The sequence below is a fragment of the Antechinus flavipes genome, chromosome 5, assembly GCF_016432865.1.
Source record: "Antechinus flavipes isolate AdamAnt ecotype Samford, QLD, Australia chromosome 5, AdamAnt_v2, whole genome shotgun sequence".
NCBI classification, from domain to species: domain Eukaryota; kingdom Metazoa; phylum Chordata; class Mammalia; order Dasyuromorphia; family Dasyuridae; genus Antechinus; species Antechinus flavipes.
In genome coordinates this window covers 287,461,224-287,483,703 of record NC_067402.1, presented here as the reverse complement: position 1 = coordinate 287,483,703, position 22,480 = coordinate 287,461,224, and the positions used below count along the sequence as shown (strand labels likewise).

The window sequence follows — 22,480 nt, the reverse complement described above, 5'->3', positions numbered from 1 at the left end:
CTCATAGAAAGCAGAATTATTAGGATCTGGAAAAGCAGACCCACCGAGTCTGCGAGCCAAATTTCCCAGCAGGATAGGGCCAGAGCTTTGAAAATGCTTACAGCTTTTATACACTTCAAACAACCCCCACAATCCTGCCTCTATATGTTGTGATTGGTCCCATAAATCACAGTTGGTCAGTGGAGTGGTAGTAGACAACATGATAAACAGCTTCTTCCCCGCCCCCCCTCCCGCCCATCCCTTCGTTGGCAATGGAATTTAGTCCAGGCCTTATCTAAACTCACATGACTGCAGAGAAACTGAAACTGAGGCCTTTAAGGCTTGATCTACTTGAGACTCTGTAAGTGCTTCCCCTTTTCCCACACAGTGCCCCCTGTTATTCATAAATGTATTTCCTCATGAAGAACTTACATTGTGGTCAAGTTCAATTAACATCTCTACACATTGCTTGTTAATCTCCTCATCTGGATCATCACCAGTTTGTCTTCATTGCTCTCTAATGAATGCTTTTTTCTATTTACAGACACAATTAAGCACTGACCCATCGTCACAAACAATATTTAACTTGCTCCCTCTGTTTCTGTGCTCACCACAATCTATAATATCTACCCTCTCTGGTTCATTCACACTTACTCTCTCTCATCCATGGCCTTGTACCTGTTTGATTTAGGCAGTGCCCAATAAGGTGCCCCAGATCGATACCACTATCAAGATCTCACGGGCACAGTTCCTTTTCAATGTTTGTCTCGGCTCGTTCTCTGGATTCACTTTGGAAGGCCACTCCCTCAGAGTGTCCACAGGGCTTTTAATTCTGGTATGCTGAGTCCACCCCCTTTCCCGTGCTGTCTGATGTCAAGAGGATCTGGAACGGTCCTTTCCAGCTCAGGGTCAGCTTGTTCTCCTTCCGCGTCCGAACCAGGATCCAGTCTCCAAGCTAGAACTTATGGCCTGTGAATCCTGAGGAGTCTGAGCAATAAGCCCTTTTAGTGGTAAAGTTTTCAGATGGTGCAGTACAGACACGACATATTTCCTTAAAAACAGATCCTTGGTCTCAAATATTGGATCCAAGGAAGAATTCTGAATCCCTTTTGGATAAGGGTGACCATACAATCATTCATAAAGTTGATAATCCCACATCCCTTCGGGGTTTTGTTCTATTCTTAATAAGGCAAGGAGAAGGCACTTTCCAGGGCAATTGTGTCTCAGCCAATTTAGTCAATTGCTATTTAATTCCCTTATCCATCCTTTCCACTTTACCTGATGAGGGCGGATGCCATGGGGTGTCTAAGTCCCATGATATTTCCAGAGCTTGGACCACAGACAGGAGGATCTTAGCTGTGAAACAGGTGCTTTGGTCCAAATCTACCTACTCCACCAAACCCATATCTCGGAATGATATATGCCCAAGGAGCACTTTGACAGCTGTTGCCCGGAAAGGGGAAAGGCCTCACCCATGAGGTCAGATGGTCCGCTACGACCAACAGGTATTTGAGACTCCCACTGATGGCAGCTCGGCAAAGTCCACCTGGATGCTTTGGAAAGGCCTGATATCAGGGGGCCTTCCTCCTTTCTGGACTTGTCATTGGGCCGCCCTATTCATCCTCTTCACAGGACACCCGCTGACCAGTTGCCTGCTATTGTGTACAAGCCAGTGCCACCAACTTAGTCAGCACCATGTCACGCAGGCCTTGGACACCCCAAGGACTGCCCTGATGTAGATGGTGGAGCATATGTCCCATACCTGCTGTGGTCAGTACCTCTCTGCCATCAGGGAGGAGCCAGTGCCCCTCTTTATTCTCCTGAGCGCCAAGGCTTTGGGTTTCCTGCTTCTCCTCGGGGGTAAGGGAAGGTGGAGGCATTTGAGGCAAAAATGCCAGAATTAGCACCATCATTTCCTCCGTACTTACAGATTCCTCTTCTCCAGCCCATTTCGCCTCCTCATCCCGAAAGCAGTTTCCCCTTGTCTCGAGTGAATCTCCTCTTTGGTGCCCCTGCACATGAATCACTGCAGTGTTCTTAGGGAACATAAGATTAGTCAAAATTTCAGTGACCAATGCCCTTCCCTTTACTGTTTCCATTCTTTCCCTCAAGTAATTTACAGAATCCAAGTTCTTTTTCCCTTTACTTATAGAATGACTTAAATACTTTACCTCACATTTCACAAATTGCAATTTTTCTTAAGAAATTCTCAGTCCCTGTGTTCCTAAATAATTTAACAAATCATAGTGACTTGGACAGGGTCACTCTTTTTCCTCCCTGCCAAAAGAAGAGCATATACATATTGTAAGACTTTTAATAAGAAATTTGTCCCAGAATGTTCACACAATTTTTATATACCCAAGTAGATGTTTCATAAATTGAAAATGAATATAGCAATCATTTTGCTTTTTAAAAAATACCCAATAATAAGAATTCATTATTTGATAAAAACTGCTGGGATAACTGGAAATTAGTATGGCAGAAATTAGGCATGGACCCACACTTAACACCATATACCAAGATAAGATCAAAATGGGTCCATGACCTAGGCATAAAGAACGAGATTATAAATAAATTAGAGGAACATAGGATAGTTTATCTCTCAGCTCTGTGGAGGAGAAAGAAATTTATGACCAAAGATGAACTAGAGACCATTACTGAACACAAAATAGAAAATTTTGATTATATCAAATTAAAAAGCCTTTGTACAAACAAAACTAATGCAAACAAGATTAGAAGGGAAGCAACAAACTGGGAAAACATCTTCACAGTTAAAGGTTCTAATAAAGGCCTCATTTCCAAAATATATAGAGAACTGACTCAAATTTATAAGAAATCAAGCCATTCTCCAATTGATAAATGGTCAAAAGATATGAACAGACAATTTTCAGAGGATGAAATTGAAACTATTACCACTCATATGAAAGAGTGTTCCAAATCATTATTGATCAGAGAAATGCAAATTAAGACAACTCTGGGATACCACTACACACCTGTCAGATTGGCTAAGATGACAGGAAAAAATAATGATGAATGTTGGAGGGGATGCGGGAAAACGGGGACACTGATGCATTGTTGGTGGAGTTGTGAACGAATCCAACCATTCTGGAGAGCAATCTGGAATTATGCCCAAAAAGTTATCAAATTGTGCATACCCTTTGATCCAGCAGTGTTTCTATTGGGCTTATATCCCAAAGAAATACTAAAGAAGGGACCTGTATGTGCCAAAATGTTTGTGGCAGCCCTGTTTGTAGTGGCTAGAAACTGGAAATTGAATGGATGCCCATCAATTGGAGAATGGCTGGGTAAATTGTGGTATATGAATGTTATGGAATATTATTGTTCTGTAAGAAATGACCAACAGGATGAATACAGAGAGGCTTGGAGAGACCTACATGGACTGATGCTAAGTGAGATGAGCAGAACCAGGAGATCATTATACACTTCGACAACAATATTGCATGAGGATGTATTCTGATGGAAGTGGATTTCTATGACAAAGACTCAGTTTCAATTGATAAATGATGGACAGAAGCAGCTACACCCAAAGAAAGAACACTGGGAAACGAATGTGAACTATTTGCATTTTTGTTTTTCTTCCGGTGTTATTTTTACCTTCTGAATCCAATTCTCCCTGTGCAATAAGAGATCTGTTCGGTTCTGCAAAAATATATTGTATCTAGGATATAATGCAACATATCTAACATATATAGGACTGCTTGCCATCTAGGGGAGGGGATGGAGGGAGGGAGGGGGAAAATCGTAACAGAAGCGAGTGCAAGGGATAATGCTGTAAAAAAATTACCCTGGCATGGATTCTGTCGATATAAAGTTATTATAAAATAAAATAAAATATTTTTTAAAATAAAATAAAATATTTTTTAAAATAAAATAAAAAATAAAAGATACCCAATACACAGAAAAATCCCAAACTACATATCGTCCATAACAAAAACATTTTCAAAAGGACAGAGGCCAAAAAAACTTATCCTTGGAGTCCCTTTAAATAATTGGCATCAATACAGTTAATTAAAACTTTCTATTTTTACGTAAAGGAATCTGAAAAGTTCTTAAAAACACCAATTAAACTTTTTTGAAATAACCCTTTCAAACTATAGATCACATTTCTGATCATATTCTTTAAACACAAAAACCATTATGTATCTAAAGAAACAAATGTTCAATCAATTAACATCTCCTAAGAGCAGCCTGTCCCTTTAAATCAGTTTGCTTTCAGCCAAAAGCGGCTGCAGTTTTCCACTGTTGCTCTCCCCCTGCAAAAATACATCCCATCTCATAGCCGCCTCTCCGTGAGTATCCTTTCCAACCAGTTCTTTCTTTTTCCCACTGATTTCTTCTTGAAATCATATTGCTCCCACTAATCAATCCTTCTTAAATCACCTTCATTCTCCCGTCCCATCTCTCTGTCTCTCTCCTTCCAATGCCTACTTGCTCAAACCTTCTCTGATATACTTTAAACATTCCCAAATCAATAATTGCTTTTGTAAATCAATCTCTTTTTCCCTTGTCTTTAAATCAACCTTTTTTTTAACTTTAAACTTCAAGATTCACAATTAATTTTGAACCAAATTTCATAAAACTCATAATATAGTTTAAAAATTACTCAATGCTTTTACAAAGCAACATACCATTTAAGTAGGGAGATACAAATATGATCCCCCCCCAAAGTAAGCTACTGCCATTTTGTTTAATAATCTATATTTTAATTTGAAGTCCAACCAAACAATAAGGCAAAAAAACTTTTTCTCTTCAGTTGTAAAGACCACAATGTTCAAACCATTCTTAAGATTTTATTCTCTTAATAAATCTAACATGTGCAAGGCAACAGTAAGATTATTTCAAAATTATTTCAATTTCAAAATTATAGTACCTCTTTAAAATATAGTAAGTTCCTAAAACTCTTAATCAAATGTTTCAGACAAACAATTACCCAGTTCAGCCTTCTTAAACTTTCTGTTCTCTAATTCCATGAAAGCAAACTTGCTAATAATGATTTTTCTTTCTTCTCCTGGGAAATTTTTTTTTTAGAAATATGCCTAGTTTTCCCACAGGTCCAATAGGTCAGAGCGCCCCCGTGTTCAACTATTTACCTCTCTTACTCTATTTTTATTCCTCCCTTGCAATATCTGCAACTTCTTATTTCCAATATTTTTTAATGGATAGATTTTATTTTATTTTATTTTATTTTTTTAATAACTTTTTATTGACAGAACCCATGCCAGGGTAATTTTTTACAACATTATCCCTTGCACTCACTTGCACTCACTTCTGTTCCGATTTTTCCCCTCCCTTCCTCTAACCCCCAGATGGCAAGCAGTCCTTTACATGTTAAAAAGGTTACAGTATATCCTAGATATAAATAAATATGTCACAGTGTATCCTAGATACAATATATGTTTGCAGAACCAAACAGTTCACTTGTTGCACAGGGAGAATTGGATTCAGAAGGTAAAAATAACCTGGGAAGAAAAACAAAAATGCAAGCAGTTTACATCCGTTCTTTGTTCTTTCTTTGGGTGTAGCTGCTTCTGTCCATCATTAATCAATTGTATGCAGAACTGTACAGTTCTCTTGTTGCACAGGGAGAATTGGATTCAGAAGGTAAAAATAACCCGGGAAGAAAAACAAAAATGCAAGCAGTTTATATTCATCTCCCAGTGTTCTTTCTTTGGGTGTAGCTGCTTCTGTCCATCCCTGATCAATTGAAACTGAATTAGCTCTCTTTATCGAAGAGATCCACTTCCATCAGAATACATCCTCAAACAGTATCGTTGTTGAGGTATATAATGATCTCTCTGCTCATTTCACTTAGCATCAGTTCATGTAAGTCTCTCCAAGCCTCTCTGTATTCATCCTGCTGGTCATTCCTTACAGAACAATAATATTCCATAACGTTCATATACCACAGTTTACTCAACCATTCTCCAATTGATGGGCATCCATTCATTTTCCAGTTTCTAGCCACTACAAAGAGGGCTGCCACAAACATTTTGGCACATACAGGTCCCTTTCCCTTCTTTAGTATCTCTTTGGGGTATAAGCCCAGTAGAAACACTGCTGGATCAAAGGGTATGCACAGTTTGATAACTTTTTGGGCATAGTACCAAATTGCTCTGCAGAATGGCTGGATGTGTTCACAATTCCACCAACAATGCATCAGTGTCCCTGTTTTCCCACGTCCCCTCCAACATTCCACATTATCTTTCCCTGTCATTCTAGCCAATCTGACAGGTGTGTAGTAGTATCTCAGAGTTGTCTTAATTTGCATTTCTCTGATTAATAATGATTTGGAGCATATTTTCATATGTCTATAAATAGTTTCAATTTCTTCATCTGAGAATTGCCTATTCATATCCTTTGACCATTTATCAATTGGAGAATCAATTGGAGAATATTTCCAATCTTAACACACATACCAATTTAAAGTTATTTTAAAATTAACCAATATTTTAGTTTGTGAAATTTCCTAAAATCTACCTAGATATTCCATTCAAACTTCTTTTCTTTAGTAAGCCAGGAGAGAGTTAAGCACCAATCCCTGCTTTACCTTGAATTTTTTTTTGCCTCTGGCTGAGTCCTGATAACAGGCTCCTTGTTTCCAGGAGTGATAGTCACTGTTCTTCTATTTTCTCAAAACTTTCCAAACTTTCAATCTATGTTTTTATTTTTCCCCTTCTCTCCCTCCTCCCCCTTCTCCCCACAAAGCTGAAGCGGTTAGCTAGAGGTAGAGGGAGAAAGAGAAAAAAGATTTTTCAAACTTTTTTCTTACCTGAGCCACTCTGAAAGATATTACTCTGAATGAATTCCAACTCCCACAATTCAGCCTGATACTTCTCTTTTTTCTTTTTTTTGAAGCCCACTAGATTGTGTATAATCCATTTTTTTTTTAAACTTTTTATTGACAGAGCCCATGCCTGGGTAGTTTTTTTTACAACATTATTCCTTGCACTCACTTCTGTTCTGACTTCTCCTCTCCCTCCCTTCACCCCCTCCCCCAGATGGCAAGCAGTTCTATACAAGATAAATATGTCACAGTGTATCCTAGATACAATATATGTTTGCAGAAACAAACAGTTCACTTGTTGCACAGGGAGAATTGGATTCAGAAGGTAGAAATAACCCGGGAAGAAAAACAAAAATGCAAGCAGTTTACATCCATTCTTTGCTCTTTCTTTGAGTGTAGCTGCTTCTGTCCATCATTGATCAATTGAAACTGAATTAGCTCTCTTTATCGAAGAGATCCACTTCCATCAGAATACATCCTCAAACAGTATCGTTGTTGAGGTTTATAATGATCTCCTGGTTCTGCTCATTTCACTCAGCTTCAGTTCATGGAAGTCTCGCCAGTCCTCTCTGTATTCATCCTGCTGGTCATTCCTTACAGAACAATAATATTCCATAACATTCATATACCACAATTTACTCAACCATTCTCCAATTGATGGACATCCTTTCATTTTCCAGCTTCTAGCCACTACAAACAGGGCTGCCACAAACATTTTGGCACATACAGGTCCCTTTCCCTTCTTTAATATCTCTTTGGGGTATAAGCCCAGTAGAAACACTGCTAGATCAAAGGGAATGCACAATTTGATAACTTTTTGAGCATAGTTCCAAATTGCTCTCCAGAATGGCTGGATGTGTTCACAGTTCCACCAACAATGCATCAGTGTCCCAGTTTTCCCGCATCCCCTCCAACCTTCCGCATTATCTTTCCCTGTCACTCTAGCCAATCTGACAGGTGTGTAGTGGTATCTCAGAGTTGTCTTAATTTGCATTTCTCTGATCAATAGTGATTTGGAGCATATTTTCATATGGCTAGAAATAGTTTCAATTTCTTCGTCTGAGAATTGTCTGTTCATGTCCTTTGACCGTTTCTCAATTGGAGAATGGTTTGATTTCTTATAAATTAGAATCAATTCTCTATATATTTTGGAAATGAGGCCTTTATCAGAGCCTTTAACTGTAAAAATGTTTTCCCAGTTTATTGTTTCCCTTCTAATCGTGTCTGCATTTGTTTTGTTTGTACAAAAACTTTTCAATTTGATATAATCAAAATTTTCTATGTTGTGGTCAATAGTGATCTCTAGTTCTTCTTTGGTCATAAATTCCTCCCTCTTCCACAGGTCTGAGAGGTAAACTATCCTATGCTCTTCCAATTTATTTATCATCTCATTCTTTATGCCTAGGTCATGAACCCATTTTGACCTTATCTTGGTGTACGGTGTTAAGTGTGGGTCAATGCCTAGTTTCTGCCATACTAATTTCCAATTTTCCCAGCAATTTGTGTCAAATAATATGTTCTTATCCCCAAAACTGGTATCTTTGGGTTTGTCAAACACTAGATTATTAAAGTTATTAGCTGTTTTGTCCTTTGAACCTAACCTATTCCATTGATCAACTAGTCTATTTCTTGGCCAGTACCAGATGGTTTTGGTAACCACTGCTTTGTAATATAATTTTAGATCTGGTACAGCTACAGCCTGCTATTTTTCTAAGCCTGCCGCACAGAGGCTGAATCTTATCTCTTCTGAGCTTGCTAACTTTTCCCACAGAACAGAATGCAAAGCAGACAAACACACACACACAGACACAGAGCCCTATTTTTCTTGAATTCCCTAGCTCACGGACTGCTTCTACCACCCCGGACCAGGTTTGGGGGGAGGCCCCCCCAAACAAAGCAGCAGTATTTAATCAGCTTCTTTGGACTTTTCCCTTTATACTTCGGGGCACTGTCCCAGCTATTTAAGCGGCTCCCGCGGGGACTACCGGTGGGACTTCCCTGCACCTGGTCCTGACATACCAACAGGCCCCGAGCGCTCTGGAAAGCCCTTTCCTTGGGGTCTGAGCAGTCCTCCTCCTTTTAGAGCTTGTCTCTCCCTCGGCCACTGACCCCCAGGCTCCGACTGGCGCTACATGTACATCTTCTAGACTGAGCGGGCGTCGGGGCTTGTCTGTTGTCTTCTTGCTTCTATTCCTGGTCCCGCTGAGCGCCCCTGCCTCGGGTCGCTGTCTAAGAGGGAGGGAGGCTGCGCAGAGCCATGGAGAACTGCTCCGTGTGCTCCGGGTGCACAAGATTACACTGATGGACGTGACTCTCCTCAACAAGGAGGTGATTCCGACCGGGTCTCGTGATGGCGAGCGCCATCTGCACCCAGAGAGGATTATGGGAACTGAGTGTGGACCACGCGGCATTCTCACTCTTTGTTGTTTGCTTGCATTTTGTTTCCTTTCTCATTCCCTTTCCTCTTGGATCTGATTTTTCTTGTGCAGCAAGATTATTGTGGAAATGTGTGTAGCGGAATTGCTCCTGTTTAACATACTGGAAAATTTGCGGACTGGGAGCGGGAAAGGGGAGGGGAAATTAGAACACAGAGTTTCGTGGAGGTGATTGTCAAAAATTATCCATATACTTTTTTTAAAATAAAAAGCTGTAATTTTGAAATAAAATAAATTTAAAAATTTAAGGACCTACAGGACCTTTGAGGTCTCTTCCAGCTCTAGGTGATCCTGGAGCAACTCTCATGGGTAAGTGACCGCTCCCAGTCTTTTCCTTCCGGTTTAAACTTCCTATTGAGGCAGGTAGACCCGCCGCGCATGCGTTCTAAAGGGGTCTACGGTGCTCCCTTGCCGGAACTTTTCTGCTCGAGGTTCAAGTTTCCGGTCGGATGCTTTGGGAAAAGGCTCCTGCCGGAAGTGCCGGGGCGGGCCACGTGGTTGGAGGCGGGCCCTGTGAGTGGAGGCGGCATGTCGGCTTCGCTCCTGCGCAAGGGCCTGGAGCTCCTTGGGGAGCCGGCGGGTGAGTCCTGGGCCGGGCCGGGGGTTGGGCGGAGGGCGCTGGGAGGCCACGGTTTGCCCTGCAGTGGAATGGGCCGGAAGGGACAAGATCCCTGGGCTCGACCCTAATGGTGCGTCCCTCTTCCCAGGCTCCAGGACCGGGCCCGGGCCCGCCCGAGGCCGCCAAAACCGGATCCCGGAGAAGCGGTCATCCAGAAAAAACCAAGCCACGGTCAAGGGCAAAGTCACCAAGTCGGCCCTAGGTGAGGAGGGGCGGGTCGCGGGGGTCCCATCCTCTTCCCGGATCCCCTCCCCTTAGCCTTGTTTCCCAGGATACCTTGCGCGGGAAGCTCGGCGCCGTAAATGCCAGGGCCTTCCCTCTTCCTTAGTCGGCATTTAGTGAGCGCCTACTGTGTGCCGCCCCTCCCCCCCTCCGCCTCCTAAGCTAGGAGCCTCCCAGGGCGAGGGGGGCAGGGAGAAGGTGTCTCGGTTTGGCCGATGTGCCCATCTCAGGGGGCTGTCACCCTCACCCGGGGTCTTTGCTCACCTCAGAGGAGTTCCAGAAGCGGCAGAGGCAGGACCACCTGCAAGAGAACCTGAGGTTCATGAAAAAGAAGCTAGTGGCCGTGGACCCGAAGATCACCACGAAGGTCAGGACCCTTTTGGTCAGCTTGGGTCTTGGGTTTCTGGGCATGGGGGGGGAGGGGGAAGGGCGCCTTTCCTGTGGGGATAACCTGAGCTTGGGGAAGCACCTCCTGTTGGAGAAACCTAAGGGTGAGGGGCGCCTCTTCCATTGGGTAACCTAGGTCCATTCAGGGCTCTCTAAAGGGGCTGGGCAGGGCTGGGACTGGAAATGGACATTCTCCATCATGAAAGCCAAGAAAAGCTTATTCTGCTGCATAAGAGCTTCTTATTCTATGGGAAGGGGAGCTGTAATACCTTCTCTTCCACCTGAATGAGACGACACGGGAGCTGGAGCTCAGTGGGATCAGCCCCAGGAGGAAGCTGCCGACAGGCACATCCAGGGAGGGTGGAAGGAGAGACTTTCCTCCTTGTTCCCAGGAAGTCCGGGTGCAAACTTCTGCATCACAAGGGCTCTGGGCAAAGGCTTGGACAGTCTGGTCCAGATCCCTCGTTTTGCGAGTGATTCCACACCTCGGAGGGATTCGGCTGGGCAGGCAAGGCTCCCGAAAGCCAACTCTGAATTCGGATCCCTTTGAAGAAGGGCAGGCGTCCTTCTTGGTCCCGAGAACACAGGCTGAAAGACCGGCATGGGATATGTCTAGACAGGCTCTCCTCCCCAGCTTCCCCTCCTAGGGGCTCCCCATAACCCCTAACCCTGCCTCCCACAGATCCTTCTCCAAAACCAAGGCCGGAAAGCCAAGGACCGACCAGCCACCAAGCTGAAGAAGGAGAAACCCCAGGGCACAGTGTTCACCGAGGAAGACTTCCGCAAGTTCCAGGAAGAATATTTTGGGAATTCTGGGACCAAGTGACAGAAGCAGGAGCCCTGAGTCTGAATGGAAGACCATATGGGACCAGTCTCCTTTTTTGGAACAGGACGGTCCTTGGGCCTGTTCAGAGACATGGAGGGGCTGGTTCCCTGCCCTCTCCCCACTCCCAGCATTGGAAGCCTGGCTTCCTCCCCATCCCACACCCTGCCAACCTGGCTCCTGCCTGATGGGTTGCTGTTTGAGACTCAGCCACCAGATGGCGCTGCCGTGGGCCCAGCCTGAGGATGGGGAAGCCCTGGGGGCTGAAGGCACCCCAGACTCTGCTCTTTTGTTACTAGAAAACCTAGAGCTGGTGATGCATTCTCCTTTTTGACTTTCAGTTTTCTGTCACATGTCATGATCCTGGCCCTGCTCACCTTTCATTGGTTCCCAAAAGGCTAAATGTGATCTCCTCAGTTCAAAAAGCACCTAAAAGGTGCTGGGGACAAAACTGAAGCAAATCTACCCTTGAAAAGCTGACACTTCATGGGGGGAAACCTCCTAGTCAGATAATAGTTAATTCTGAGTCTCAAAAAATGGGGCTGCTCTTGCACTTCCTGCCTTGAAGGACTGATGGGTTAGTATCAGAGTAGAAAGGGACTGAAGGGACACCCACAAGATGGAGCAGGGTTGAGTGGAGGGCCAGAAAGGATATTTGGGATGATTCCCTTTCTCCTCATCTGAAGGACAGTAAACATTCTAGAAGGAATACTCATTCTTACTGATCCCAGTGAGGAAATCCAGTGTTCTTAACTCCAAAGACCAGGACAACCGAGAGGAGTCTTGAAAATCCTCTCCCAATATCCTCACTGGACACAAGGTGGAGGCAGGTCCGAGGTGGGCAGTGACCTGTGTGTGAAAACAACCAGTGGCAGAGAACCAGAACATCTGGTCCATCTGCAGTTCTGGAGCCATCCTAGAAGTGGTCCTTGGGCACAAGTGAGAAATGGCACCACCCCCCCTTCCCTCCCTCCCCCCCCAAGTGCTTGTAGTCACCAGAGTTAGACTGGTGGGATTCCCACATCACAAAGGGGCGCAAGGCCAACCCCTGCCCAAAGCACAGACCTGCATAGAAGAGCTAGGACAGGGGATCCAAAGGCAGCATCCCATTCCACTCAAGTGACTATAATGTCCCCCACTAGGAAAACCTCTATTTTCTGTTTGCGTACCTGAAGCTGAAGAAGGCATCCCAGCAACTTCTTCCCACTGCTCCTTTAGCCCCTTCCTCCAAACAGCTATTGAGAGTAACTCCATTTCCCCCCACCACTGAGCTCTGTCTTCAGTCTTGTCTGCTCTGTTGGTTGTCTCCATTTGGATGTTCCTGCTCATCCAGAGGCCCTTCTAGCGGGGATGGCAGGATGGGGATTGGCACATGGGGTGCCATCATTTTAGTAAATACTGATTTTTTTTTTGTTTTGTTACTAGAAATGGCTCACTGGGCAGTTGATGGCCTAACTTCTTTGGGAAATGAAACTAATGTTAAAAGATCAATACAAATTTAAAACTATTTCAAAGTAAATAAATGTGCCCAGCACTGAGTGCCAGTTAACTGTGACTGCCTCTGAGCCCCAGAGATGATCCTTCTGAGAGCCCAAGCTGATGCATGAAACACAAACTTCCTTGTCCAAATTCCCTTGGGGTGTGGGAAGTGTCTTCCTTGTGAGACTTTCTGGGAACTTTCAGGCCTCCTGGAGACAAGAGTCTTCACCTTACCCCTTGGGTCTTTGGAGAAACTATATAAAAGGAGGGGGAAAGTTCACACTCCATGACTTGGATCCAGTAAAAAGAAATTGGAAGCCAAAGAAACTGGGCAGCACAGAGGGTTTTAAAGCCTGTCCAATATTTGCTAGTTAGTTCCTGGATACTAAGGTTCCCAGGGAATCACAGGGTGGGGACGGGGGACGGACCACCTTAGGCCCGAGTCTGCCACTTCCTGTTGATTTCTCAGAAACAGAATTTTAAGGTTGTGAGTTCCAGTACTATGGAGACCACATCTAGGAAGAAATCGGCCACAACAGAAAACCTGGGAGCAGGAAAGGGCAGTCACTGTTTCCCAAGGTGTTCCACTTCTGCACAGCTGATATCCAGGCTGAATTTGCCCTGATTTTTGACCCTGACAATCTAATCCCTCTTCCACATTTGGAAAAAGGACTGGGCCCCTGATTCTCTGATCTCAACTTATGCACATGCACACGCATACACACCTTATGTGGCTAATTCATTGAGCTTGCAAAACCTGCTTGAAACCTCATCTTTTGGGGGATAAGCTATCAGAACCATATTTCATCTTGTATTTGTGAAGTCAGTTTTGCCCAGGGTCACACAGCTAAGTTCAAATGTTGAGACTAGATTTGAATTTAGGGCCTCCTGACCTAAGGGCTGGTGCTGTATCCTCTGCACCACCCAGCTGCCCCATCTCTTTTAATTCAATTCAACCCAATGTTCTAAACTTGTTGAGATTTGAGGGGCATGGGAGGACACTAGCTTTCCCTTCCAGCTTTGTTACCAGATTTAACAAGCATTGTAACCATTCAATTCCAATTCTATTGAGTTACATATTATCTAAGCCCACATCTCTCCATCTTCTCAAAACATTTTGCTAAAATCCATGTTAATTCTATCTTTTTAGTTTGACCAGGTCCCCTCCCCGCCCAAAAGCATAATCATCGTCCTCTTGCCAAATATTCACTAACCCAAATTTGTTTCCTGGTACTTGTACCCATTAGTTTTCTTTGGTTCTTGGAACCAAACAGCAGTTCTTATTTCCCCTTTTTTTTTGATAGCTAACTTTTCTTTTCTCTTCCATCTTCTTTCACCTGTAATTTCACAGCTTGCCTAAATCATGGAGGATGGCAGTCATCTCTAGTCTTACCTTGGGTTTCAGTCCACCCTATTAACCATTTAGGCTCTGCCATTTTCCATCAGTCTTTCTCCCTGCCAAGAAATCAAACCCATTTCTGACCATGTTCCCACCCATTCTCAACAGCAAGCCTCCAAACTCCCTTCTTTGATGCTGTGATCCCTTGGTAATCTACACTATCTCATCTTTCCTCAAGCTTCCCCTCTGAGGGTCTCTAAGTGATTATGGGTTCCTCAAATCCACCCACATAATCTTAAGTCAAATCTGTCCACGATCTTGGGCCACTCAAAGGATCAGGCCCAAAGCTTGTAGGGCTACGCTCAATTTTTGACCTGACACATTTGTTAATGCCTTTTACATTGTAATTTTAGGCCAAGGTTTGTGACACTATCTTCAGCTTCCATTTTAGGTAGTATGACCTGGATCCAAATCTTTCCTTCTAATACTTGAACTTCAATTCATCCTGAACTTGCAGCTGATTGAGGGCGCTTTGTGTCAGCTACCTCCTCATACGCATTAAGTTAATTATTTCTCTTGTGCAAGTAGCAATCTATGCTTCCCCTCACACCCCCAAAAATAACCCAACAAATTAATCTTGTGAAAGCAGATTTACAGGCTCCTGCCCAATGTGAGGTGGGGTGACTAGGCAACACAGAGGAAACATTAGAACGACAAAAGTTGAACTTTTACTACAAAATAATTTATTAAAGACAGCACAAGACTCCTATATACATGCAAACACAAATATCTGACTACCCAACAACTTAGGAATTTTTCCTCTTTTCCTTAGCCTTTCGGACCTCTTCTATCAAGTCTTTCAAATACTGGATCTCTTTGCTCAGGGCATCTGCCTTCTCCTTCAAAGCTTCATTTTTCTGTTCTAGCTCTCTGCACTCCCCAGATAATGCCTCCTGTTCTGCTCGTTTTTTCTGCCTATACCGTGTGGCAGCAGTCTTGTTTTGTTCCATTTTCTTTAACTTTTTATCTACCTTTTTTTCTTTTTTATCCTCAAGGGGGCGGTCATAAGGTTTAGGGCGGGGAGAAATAAAAATAGAATCAGAAGAGAGCTGGCTCTCATTCAGAGTACTCATGGAAGTGGAGGGGCTATGCTGGGGAGAGCCCAGGTAGGACTCAGGACTTGTACAGATTCCAATTCCACTATCACTATCTGAGGGGGCTTCTTCCTCTTTGATACCTTTTGGCATCATTCCATAAACAGTTTCTGATTTTCTGTCTCCTTCCAAGACATCCACTTCACTACCTAGATCTAAACTAAATGAATGGTCTGGTGTGGAGGTCAGGGCCCTTACATAAAGTGGAAAAGACTGATGGGAGGTACTCGAGGCAACATGATCAGATTCAAGTAGATTTTCGGGGACTGGCCAATTGAATTAACTGTTGAAGGGGACTCTTTATCATTAGTGGCCAAGGGGCCGAACAGATCACACGAGTCTTCCAACGTGGCAAAAAGATCAGGGCAGGTGGATTCCAGGACTTCACCCAAGAGGGCATCGAAATCAAACTCCTTCAGGTCCATTTTCTCCACCATCCAATCCATGCCTGAGAAGGCATCCTCTGCAAGACAAACTTCAAACATGGACCAGCCGTCCCAGCTTCCCTCCTGACCCTTCCCGCCTCAGCCTTTTATCTTTGCTTCTTACCTTTGCCATAGTCTGTGGCGGGGCCTAAACCGTCCACAGTAAGCCAATCGGGAGAGACTGCCTTAGCCTTGTCGCTGGAGAGCCCATGCGATTTGAAGGGCTTGGCCTCCTCCAGGTAGTCATCGAGGGGGCTCAGGAAATCCTCAGCCCCCAAACCCGACTGGTTGAAGGGGGACAAGTCCCCCCACAACGAGTCGCTGTTCAGGAAGCTCATGTCGGTCATGCTGGAGGGCTTTCGTCAGTTGCAGGAATGCACTGGAGTCCTGGATGTCTTTTTCGTGGATGACAGCAATGCTGCTGCTAGATGCCTTGAAAAGCCTGAAAAAAGCCCGAGCCGGGCCGTGAGACCCTCCGATCCCCATCCTCCCTATCCTCCCCCCCCCCATCTTGGCCTAGGGAAGCAGCTTCCTTCTCTTGCCCATATATGGCTCGAGCCACAGCCCCGCCTCCACCCCGCCCTGCGGGGGGGCCCTCGCAGTGACTCACACCCTGAGGCGGCCCCTCCGCGTCCCCCCGCCTCCCCACGCGGAAACAGCCGCCATTTTGTCCCCTTTCCAAGCACCAATCTCTGCCACGTTTCGAGTGGGCAGCACGCCCAGCGCGGCTCCTCCTTTCCGGAAAGAGCGGAATGGCGGTTCGGTTTTCATTTTGGGGGTATGCGGGGTAACTCCGCGAATTTCCCTAAGAAATAACTTGAGCACCCTGAAGGCTGAAAAAAAAGGGCAAACACCTTCGCCCGGAAACGACCCCTAAATACCCATAAAAGGCGGCTACTTTATGTTCAGGTCAACAAAGCTCGGTCCCCCCTCCCCCCACCCCACCCCCGTTTTGTTCCCTCCACTTCGTCCATCCCAACCCCAGTCTCCCCTCCCCCCACACTCACGCCATGGCTTCGCCGCTGGAGTTTGCCGCTGCAGAGCCTGGAGCTGCTGCCGCCGCCGCTGCAAGAGCCGATGCTGCCGCAGGCGCTGCCGCCTCTAGAACGCCATGGTGGGCGTGGGGGAAGGGAACGAGGCCGGAGCAAGCCGAGCGCAGGGCTACAGAGGTCGGCGACGAACGCGATGCGACCACACTATACTCTTCCTGAACAGGCGTGAAAATGGCGGCGGCGTCCGCCGTGAGCCTCTTATAGCCCCGCGCCTATCGGTGACGCGTATCGTCCTCCAAAACAGCATCGCATCCTTCCGCTACCGTCACGTGACCCTCTCTCTTGGACTTCGTTGCTCCATTTCTTTCCGTCTTCTACTCTTTCTCTAGTTCTGCCCATGATTCTCGGCTACCAGTTAAAGGGAGAAGGCAAATACTTTAGAAAATCTCGCAAAAGCTGGCGGAATGGTAGGAACTACTTTACAACTCCTCCTCCTCCGCCTCCCCGCCCCTTCTTCATTCGCGGAAGGATCTAAGTCATACATCACTCAGAATTCTGCCGCCAGGGAGGGGCTAGGGAGGTAGAGCGTGAAAAACCTTTCTTTTATCCTGGGATGGTTTGCGTCAATGGGAGTCTCGAGGAACCTCGAAATCGCGCGAGACCAGATGAAATGAGGCGGGAAGCAGTTCGGACCATAGCGCTGATTGGTCCCAGCGGGATGATTCACGCCTAGCTCTGGCTCTTATTGGGCCACTGCGCGACTTGCCGGGTTTGGAAGGAGCCGGCGGGTGCAGCTTAGTGCTAGCGCCGGGCCGCCGGTGGCCGGGCCTTTTCTCCGCTCTCCGCGCGGCTCCATCACGCCCTGGCTAGCTCTTCCCCCCCGGGCACTATTCCCGGCCCCAGGCCGCCTGGGAGGCTGCTTGGTGGGCTGCCCATCCCTCACCCCTCTGTGGTTCAGAAATGATGGGGGGGAGGGGAGGGGAGGGAAAAAAGATTTATTATCCATTCTCTCGTGAAGGGCGTCCCACCCTCGAGCAGACAATGGAAGGGAGGAAGCACCTTCTGGGGCAGGGTCAACACTTTTTTAGTTATAGCTTTTTATTTAGCAGTTATACGCATGGGTAATTTTGCCAAATTGACAGTTGCCAAACCTTTTGTTCCAACTTCTCCCCTCCTTCCCCCACCTCCGCCCCCAGGTTGACCAATACATGTTAAATATGTTAAAATATAAATTAAATACAATATAAGTACACATGTCCATAGTTACTTCGCTGTACAAAAAGAATCTGACTTTGAAATAGTGCACAATTAGCCTGTGATGGAAATCCAAAATGCAGGCGGACAAAAATAGAGGGATTGGGAATTCTAGGTAGTGGTTCATAGTCATCTCCCAGAGTTCTTTTGCTGGGTGTAGCTGGTTCAGTTCATTACTAAGAGCAATGTCTACCTCAGTTGCTCTGCCCCGAAACCTCAGGCTATAATCATTCCCTCTTAATGTTTGATGAGAGAAAGGTTTTATATCTTCATATAATTATTCCTTCTTGTTTGACTAGATAAAGGTCTATCCATGTTAGACGTCATTAGAATATCAGTAACCTCTGCAGTACCTCCCATTAGGTCATCTCCATCCGGGCACCTCCATTATGTCATTGTTCTTGTTATCCTATAAAAAATCTTGCTGTCCCAATACTTGCTCAGCCCTGGGACCACCCATGGATCCATTTGGTCCCAGTAAATCTTCTCCAACCTCTGTCTTGCTCAGTTTCTCCTGCATTACAAATATAGACCTTTGATAAGTAAGTCAGCGGTCTAGGACTGGGGTTCCAGAGATAGCCCTGCCTCCCATCAATATACAGTGTAAAAGGCTCTAGATAGATTAGTTTAACTTTTAGAGTCCCAAAAAAACCTTAGCCTAATCAGGCCATGATGAGATTCCCAGCTTTCTCTCAAAGAACAAAAGGCAAAGTGGGCGTGGCCCCAAGGACTCGGGCCAAGTAAGCCTTTAGATAAAGAAACTCTAGCCCCAGGAAGTAAAAGGGTAAAAGATATTAATAGCAGCAACCAAAGTCTGGACTGAAAATTAAAATAGCTACCTACTTGTATATCTCACTGATAATAATATAATATAAATAATAATAATATAAAATGATATAATAATGATATAAATAATAATATAAAACTACTTTTGCCGGCATATTTAAAATAATGAATTTCACTAAATAGCAGTTTCTTTCCCCCTGGCCCCACGTGACCCTGCTGCAGTCAGGACACGTGGGAGGGAAAGGAAAAAAGCCACCATTTTCACTCCCTCGATCCCACATACTTCCCTGATGTATAGGGTTATTGTGATCCCGATTGGGATTTACTAAGAGGTATTTCTGGTCAGATGAAACTACCCTTGCAGCTGAGGGATTTCTTCTCTCCCACTCCTTCATAGCTGCGCCTCTAATTAGTCCCCTCTCCTCTTGTGAGAAGAGAGAATTCAAAATAGACAAATTCTCCTCCGAGGCCCTAAGAGCCCCTGGAGGGGCTGATGGAATTAAATCCTCTCCTTCCCTTTCAGGTATAAATCCAGTTTTTGGCAAATCCAATCTTCAACTGCCTCCACCAATATCTTTGTCACCCCAGATAAAACAACAATACCTTATCATCTTTTTCTTGCTTTTTCCTTATATTTTGGCAGTTGGTTACAATTACTTATCTCCCAAGGGACTATTTACCTATTTTCTGACCATTTTTCTCTCCTCTGCCCATTTCTCTCCTCGAGGGCTGGCTGGGACTGGACCATACCCATTGAATTTAGATAAATCTAAACTCCAAAAGGCCCAAACACACCAATTGTCACCAATTGACCCCAGTCCCCCAAGAAGGCCTGGGCTATATCCTGTCCAGAGCATCCCTGCAGAGTCTGTAACTCGACTCAAGGGCTCTCAGGAGGCTTACCTCTGGGTTGCTGCACAGCAAATTGTTGGACTGGTCTGTCTTCCACCGAACAGGCTGGAATATTTACCCTTTGCTTTGCTCTGAGTTTCTCCACTTCGGTCCCACTTTACCTTGGGGAGGAAGAAGCCCCTGGACGCTGGCGGGCTGCCTAAATCAGGGCAGGGCATCATCCCGCTAGCGCCCAAGCGTTTGCCTACTCACCAAGTAGTGTGATCCGGACCAGCCCCCAAAACTGTGCGGTTCAGAAATGGTGAGGGGTCACCATTAAAAAAAGCTGCAGAGATCTCTAGAAGCAAAGCAAAGTTTATTATACATTCTCGAGGAAAGGGCGCCCGAGCCATCAAGCGTCAGCAGAAAAATGAAGGGAGGAAGCACCTTCTGGGGCAGGGTTAACACTTTTAATCCCTAACACAAGTACCCCCTCCCACCACTGACCCTCATCCTCATTGGCTGAGGGTCTTACATTCTAAACGCAGGAACTACCAAGAAATTGAACTTGACCAATAAGTACATACTTGCCCATATTTAATTGAAATTGGGAGAAAATGATGTCATGGGAGGATTTAAGTATGCCCTGGATCAAGGCTCAAAGTCCTTCAGGCCTACTCACACTCTGAAGCAGATGAAGCCTTACTCGATTTTCACAACTGTCCTGAAAGAGCTTGCATTAGGCTTCAAGCAGTTGTAGAGATTATCCCCCATCCCACGGCTGAGGCACTAGATCTTTTAGTTGACCAAGCTACTCAAACCAGAGAGGCCGTTTTACAACATAGACTCATGCTGATTATTTGTTGGCTGAGGAAGGGGGAGTTTGTGCGAAACTAAATTTATCGACATGTTGTATAAAGATGGATGACAATGGAAATCTAGTAAAAGAGGTCACTAAGAACCTTAGGAAACTTGCTCATGCTCCTGTACAGACCTGGACCTCACCGTTCAGTCCTTCCTGGTGGTCCTGGCTTGGGAAAAGCTCCTTTGGTTTGGCCTTCTAGCGCTCAGTGGTGTTATATTACTCCTTCTCTGCATACCTTGTTGATCCAATTGATAGCTAGAATGGTCCCAAACTCATTATCTAATCAAAGTGATTATCATCATTCCAGCCATGATTAGGGTGGAAGAGAAAGCCCAAGGGTCCGTTTGATGGTGTTAAAAGGACAAGGGTGGGAGCCAGTGGCCCAAGAGGACGGACAGGAGCCAGAAGGGGAGGAGGAATTCGATAGGGAATGTGAAGTCATGTTCCAAAAATTGGAAGAGATCTCAGTGTACAAATAAGGGGGGGCTGAACGAGGTGAGGCGAGGGTGATGAGGATGAGGGTCTGTGGTGGGAAGGGGTATTTGCTAGAGAGTAAAGGAGTATTTGCTGACCCTGCCTCAGGAGGTGCTTCCTCCCTTCGATGTTTGCTGGAGGGTGGGATGCCTCTTTAGGGAGAATGTGTAACAAACTTCGCTTTGCTTCCAGAGATCTCTCCAGCTCTTTTTATTAAATGGTGACCCTCACCACTTCTGAACCACACTACCTTTCCAAGCTCAGGCCCAGGGCTATGCAATGATCTCCCCAAGATGCAAGCCGCCACGTTGTCAGAAAGCTGGCCTTGGGTCTCGGCCCCTAATCCGGCCAGGGCCCCTTGTGGTCTAGTCTGGGAGGGTCCTTGCTCCCCTAGAGGCCCAACTTGGGGAGCTCTGGTGATTGCAGATTGACCACATCCGGTCGGTGGTCTACAGGACTCCAAAACACCCGGTTCTCCGCAAGGTCAAGCCCGGGTCGCTGGGCTAGACCGCAGGATGGTCTCTTCCCCTCCCCCCAGTCATGATTCCGAGTCCAGAGAAAGCTGCTTGGTTCCTGGGGCGTGGCGGGGAGGGGGGAGGGAGGGAAGGGGCAAGTGGAAGAGCCACGTGACAGTGTCGAGGCAGGAACTGAGGGGGCGGGGGAGGAGCTTCAAGGCCCACTGAGCCCTCCCCTCCCCCAGAGGCGCAGCAGAGGCTGTGCTTGGGGCAGGTGGAGCTCCCGGTTAATAGAGGGGGTCCTCTCTTGTATGAAGGGAGGGGTCATGACCGCGGATGGACTCATCCTACTCAGAGCCTGCGATCGTGGAAGCCTTTCCCACAAGTTACACAGAACTGCGCCCCCGCAAAGCCGCTTCTCCTCCCGACTCTGGGACAGGTCTGGGACAGCCCAAATGGGAGCTCCCTGCCATAAAACAGTCCCGGTTCCTCCTTCTTCCTCCCCCAATCCCTGGCCCCCCCTCTCCTCTGCGAGTAGTCCAGCTTGCCAGATGCTCTTTTGAAAAAGGAAGGGGGTGCCCCGCTCCCTGGCCCTGAAGCCGGCGCCTCTCCTGTGGAATGTCCTGAATGTACAAGAGCCTGTTTAAAGAGCCCAATCTCAGCGCTGACTCACGTTGTTTGCACAGCGGCCGAGCGGCCGAGCCTTGTGCAGCTGGCGTGTGGGTCCCTAACTTTAATCCCTGCGTGCTCCTATTGGCCAGGTCTGTCCCATCCCCGACGCTGCCGAGCCTCGGGGACGCGGACCGTGCGGGGCGGCACGTCGGCCCGTCAGCTTCGCCATCTGCAGACTGATAAGCAGAGCAGCCCGCTGCTGCATCCAGGTCACAGATAGCGGGCCCGGCCTCAGAAGGCCTCTAGCGGGTTCCAACAGCGAGCCACCGACCTCCGGCGGGCCCCGCCCCCCCCAGTCAGTCTCCCGTCCCTCCCGCCACCTCGGCCACAAGGAGGGTGCGAACCACTGCCAGGTACTTTGCTGAAAACTAGAGGAAAGGTCCCAAATGCACAGACCCATCTCACGTCAGGCTCTAGGACACAGACTCTCCCCTCTCCCCCTTCAGGAACGCCTAGGAAACGCAGGGAGAGATGGACCGGTGTG

General features: G+C 46.3%; 2 protein-coding genes and 1 long non-coding RNA gene across 3 annotated transcripts; 1 reads left to right on the top strand and 2 right to left on the bottom strand.

Annotated features, from left to right (window-relative positions):
* Positions 1–280: 280 nt before the first annotated feature.
* On the bottom strand, positions 281–9,606 carry LOC127538331 (uncharacterized). Its single transcript, XR_007947719.1, has 3 exons — positions 6,770–9,606; positions 2,151–2,256; positions 281–2,015 (listed from the first exon to the last, which is right to left on the bottom strand). It is a non-coding gene; the product is annotated as an uncharacterized LOC127538331 (long non-coding RNA).
* An 83-nt stretch (positions 9,607–9,689) lies between these two features.
* On the top strand, positions 9,690–12,819 carry RPS19BP1 (ribosomal protein S19 binding protein 1). The gene is made up of 4 exons (XM_051962047.1): positions 9,690–9,799; positions 9,927–10,040; positions 10,330–10,427; positions 11,130–12,819. The coding sequence occupies exons 1-4, from the start codon at positions 9,748–9,750 to the stop codon at positions 11,271–11,273; spliced, it is 408 nt and encodes a 135-aa protein (XP_051818007.1). The 5' UTR covers positions 9,690–9,747; the 3' UTR covers positions 11,274–12,819.
* Positions 12,820–14,808: 1,989 nt separating this feature from the next.
* Positions 14,809–16,899, bottom strand: ATF4 (activating transcription factor 4). Its single transcript, XM_051962046.1, is given in 4 exon segments — positions 14,809–15,511; positions 15,514–15,705; positions 15,792–16,109; positions 16,675–16,899. Coding segments are annotated over 3 exon segments (1,032 nt in total). The 5' UTR covers positions 16,015–16,109; positions 16,675–16,899; the 3' UTR covers positions 14,809–14,894.
* Between the last annotated feature and the right edge of the window lie 5,581 nt (positions 16,900–22,480).

Bases quoted from the DNA above. Each gene is read 5' to 3' on its own strand.
- RPS19BP1 (XM_051962047.1), top strand. From the start codon at position 9,748: ATGTCGGCTTCGCTCCTGCGCAAGGGCCTGGAGCTCCTTGGGGAGCCG. The intron at 10,041-10,329 runs GTGAGGAGGGGC...TGCTCACCTCAG, and splicing joins AGTCACCAAGTCGGCCCTAG to AGGAGTTCCAGAAGCGGCAG. The intron at 10,428-11,129 runs GTCAGGACCCTT...TGCCTCCCACAG, and splicing joins ACCCGAAGATCACCACGAAG to ATCCTTCTCCAAAACCAAGG.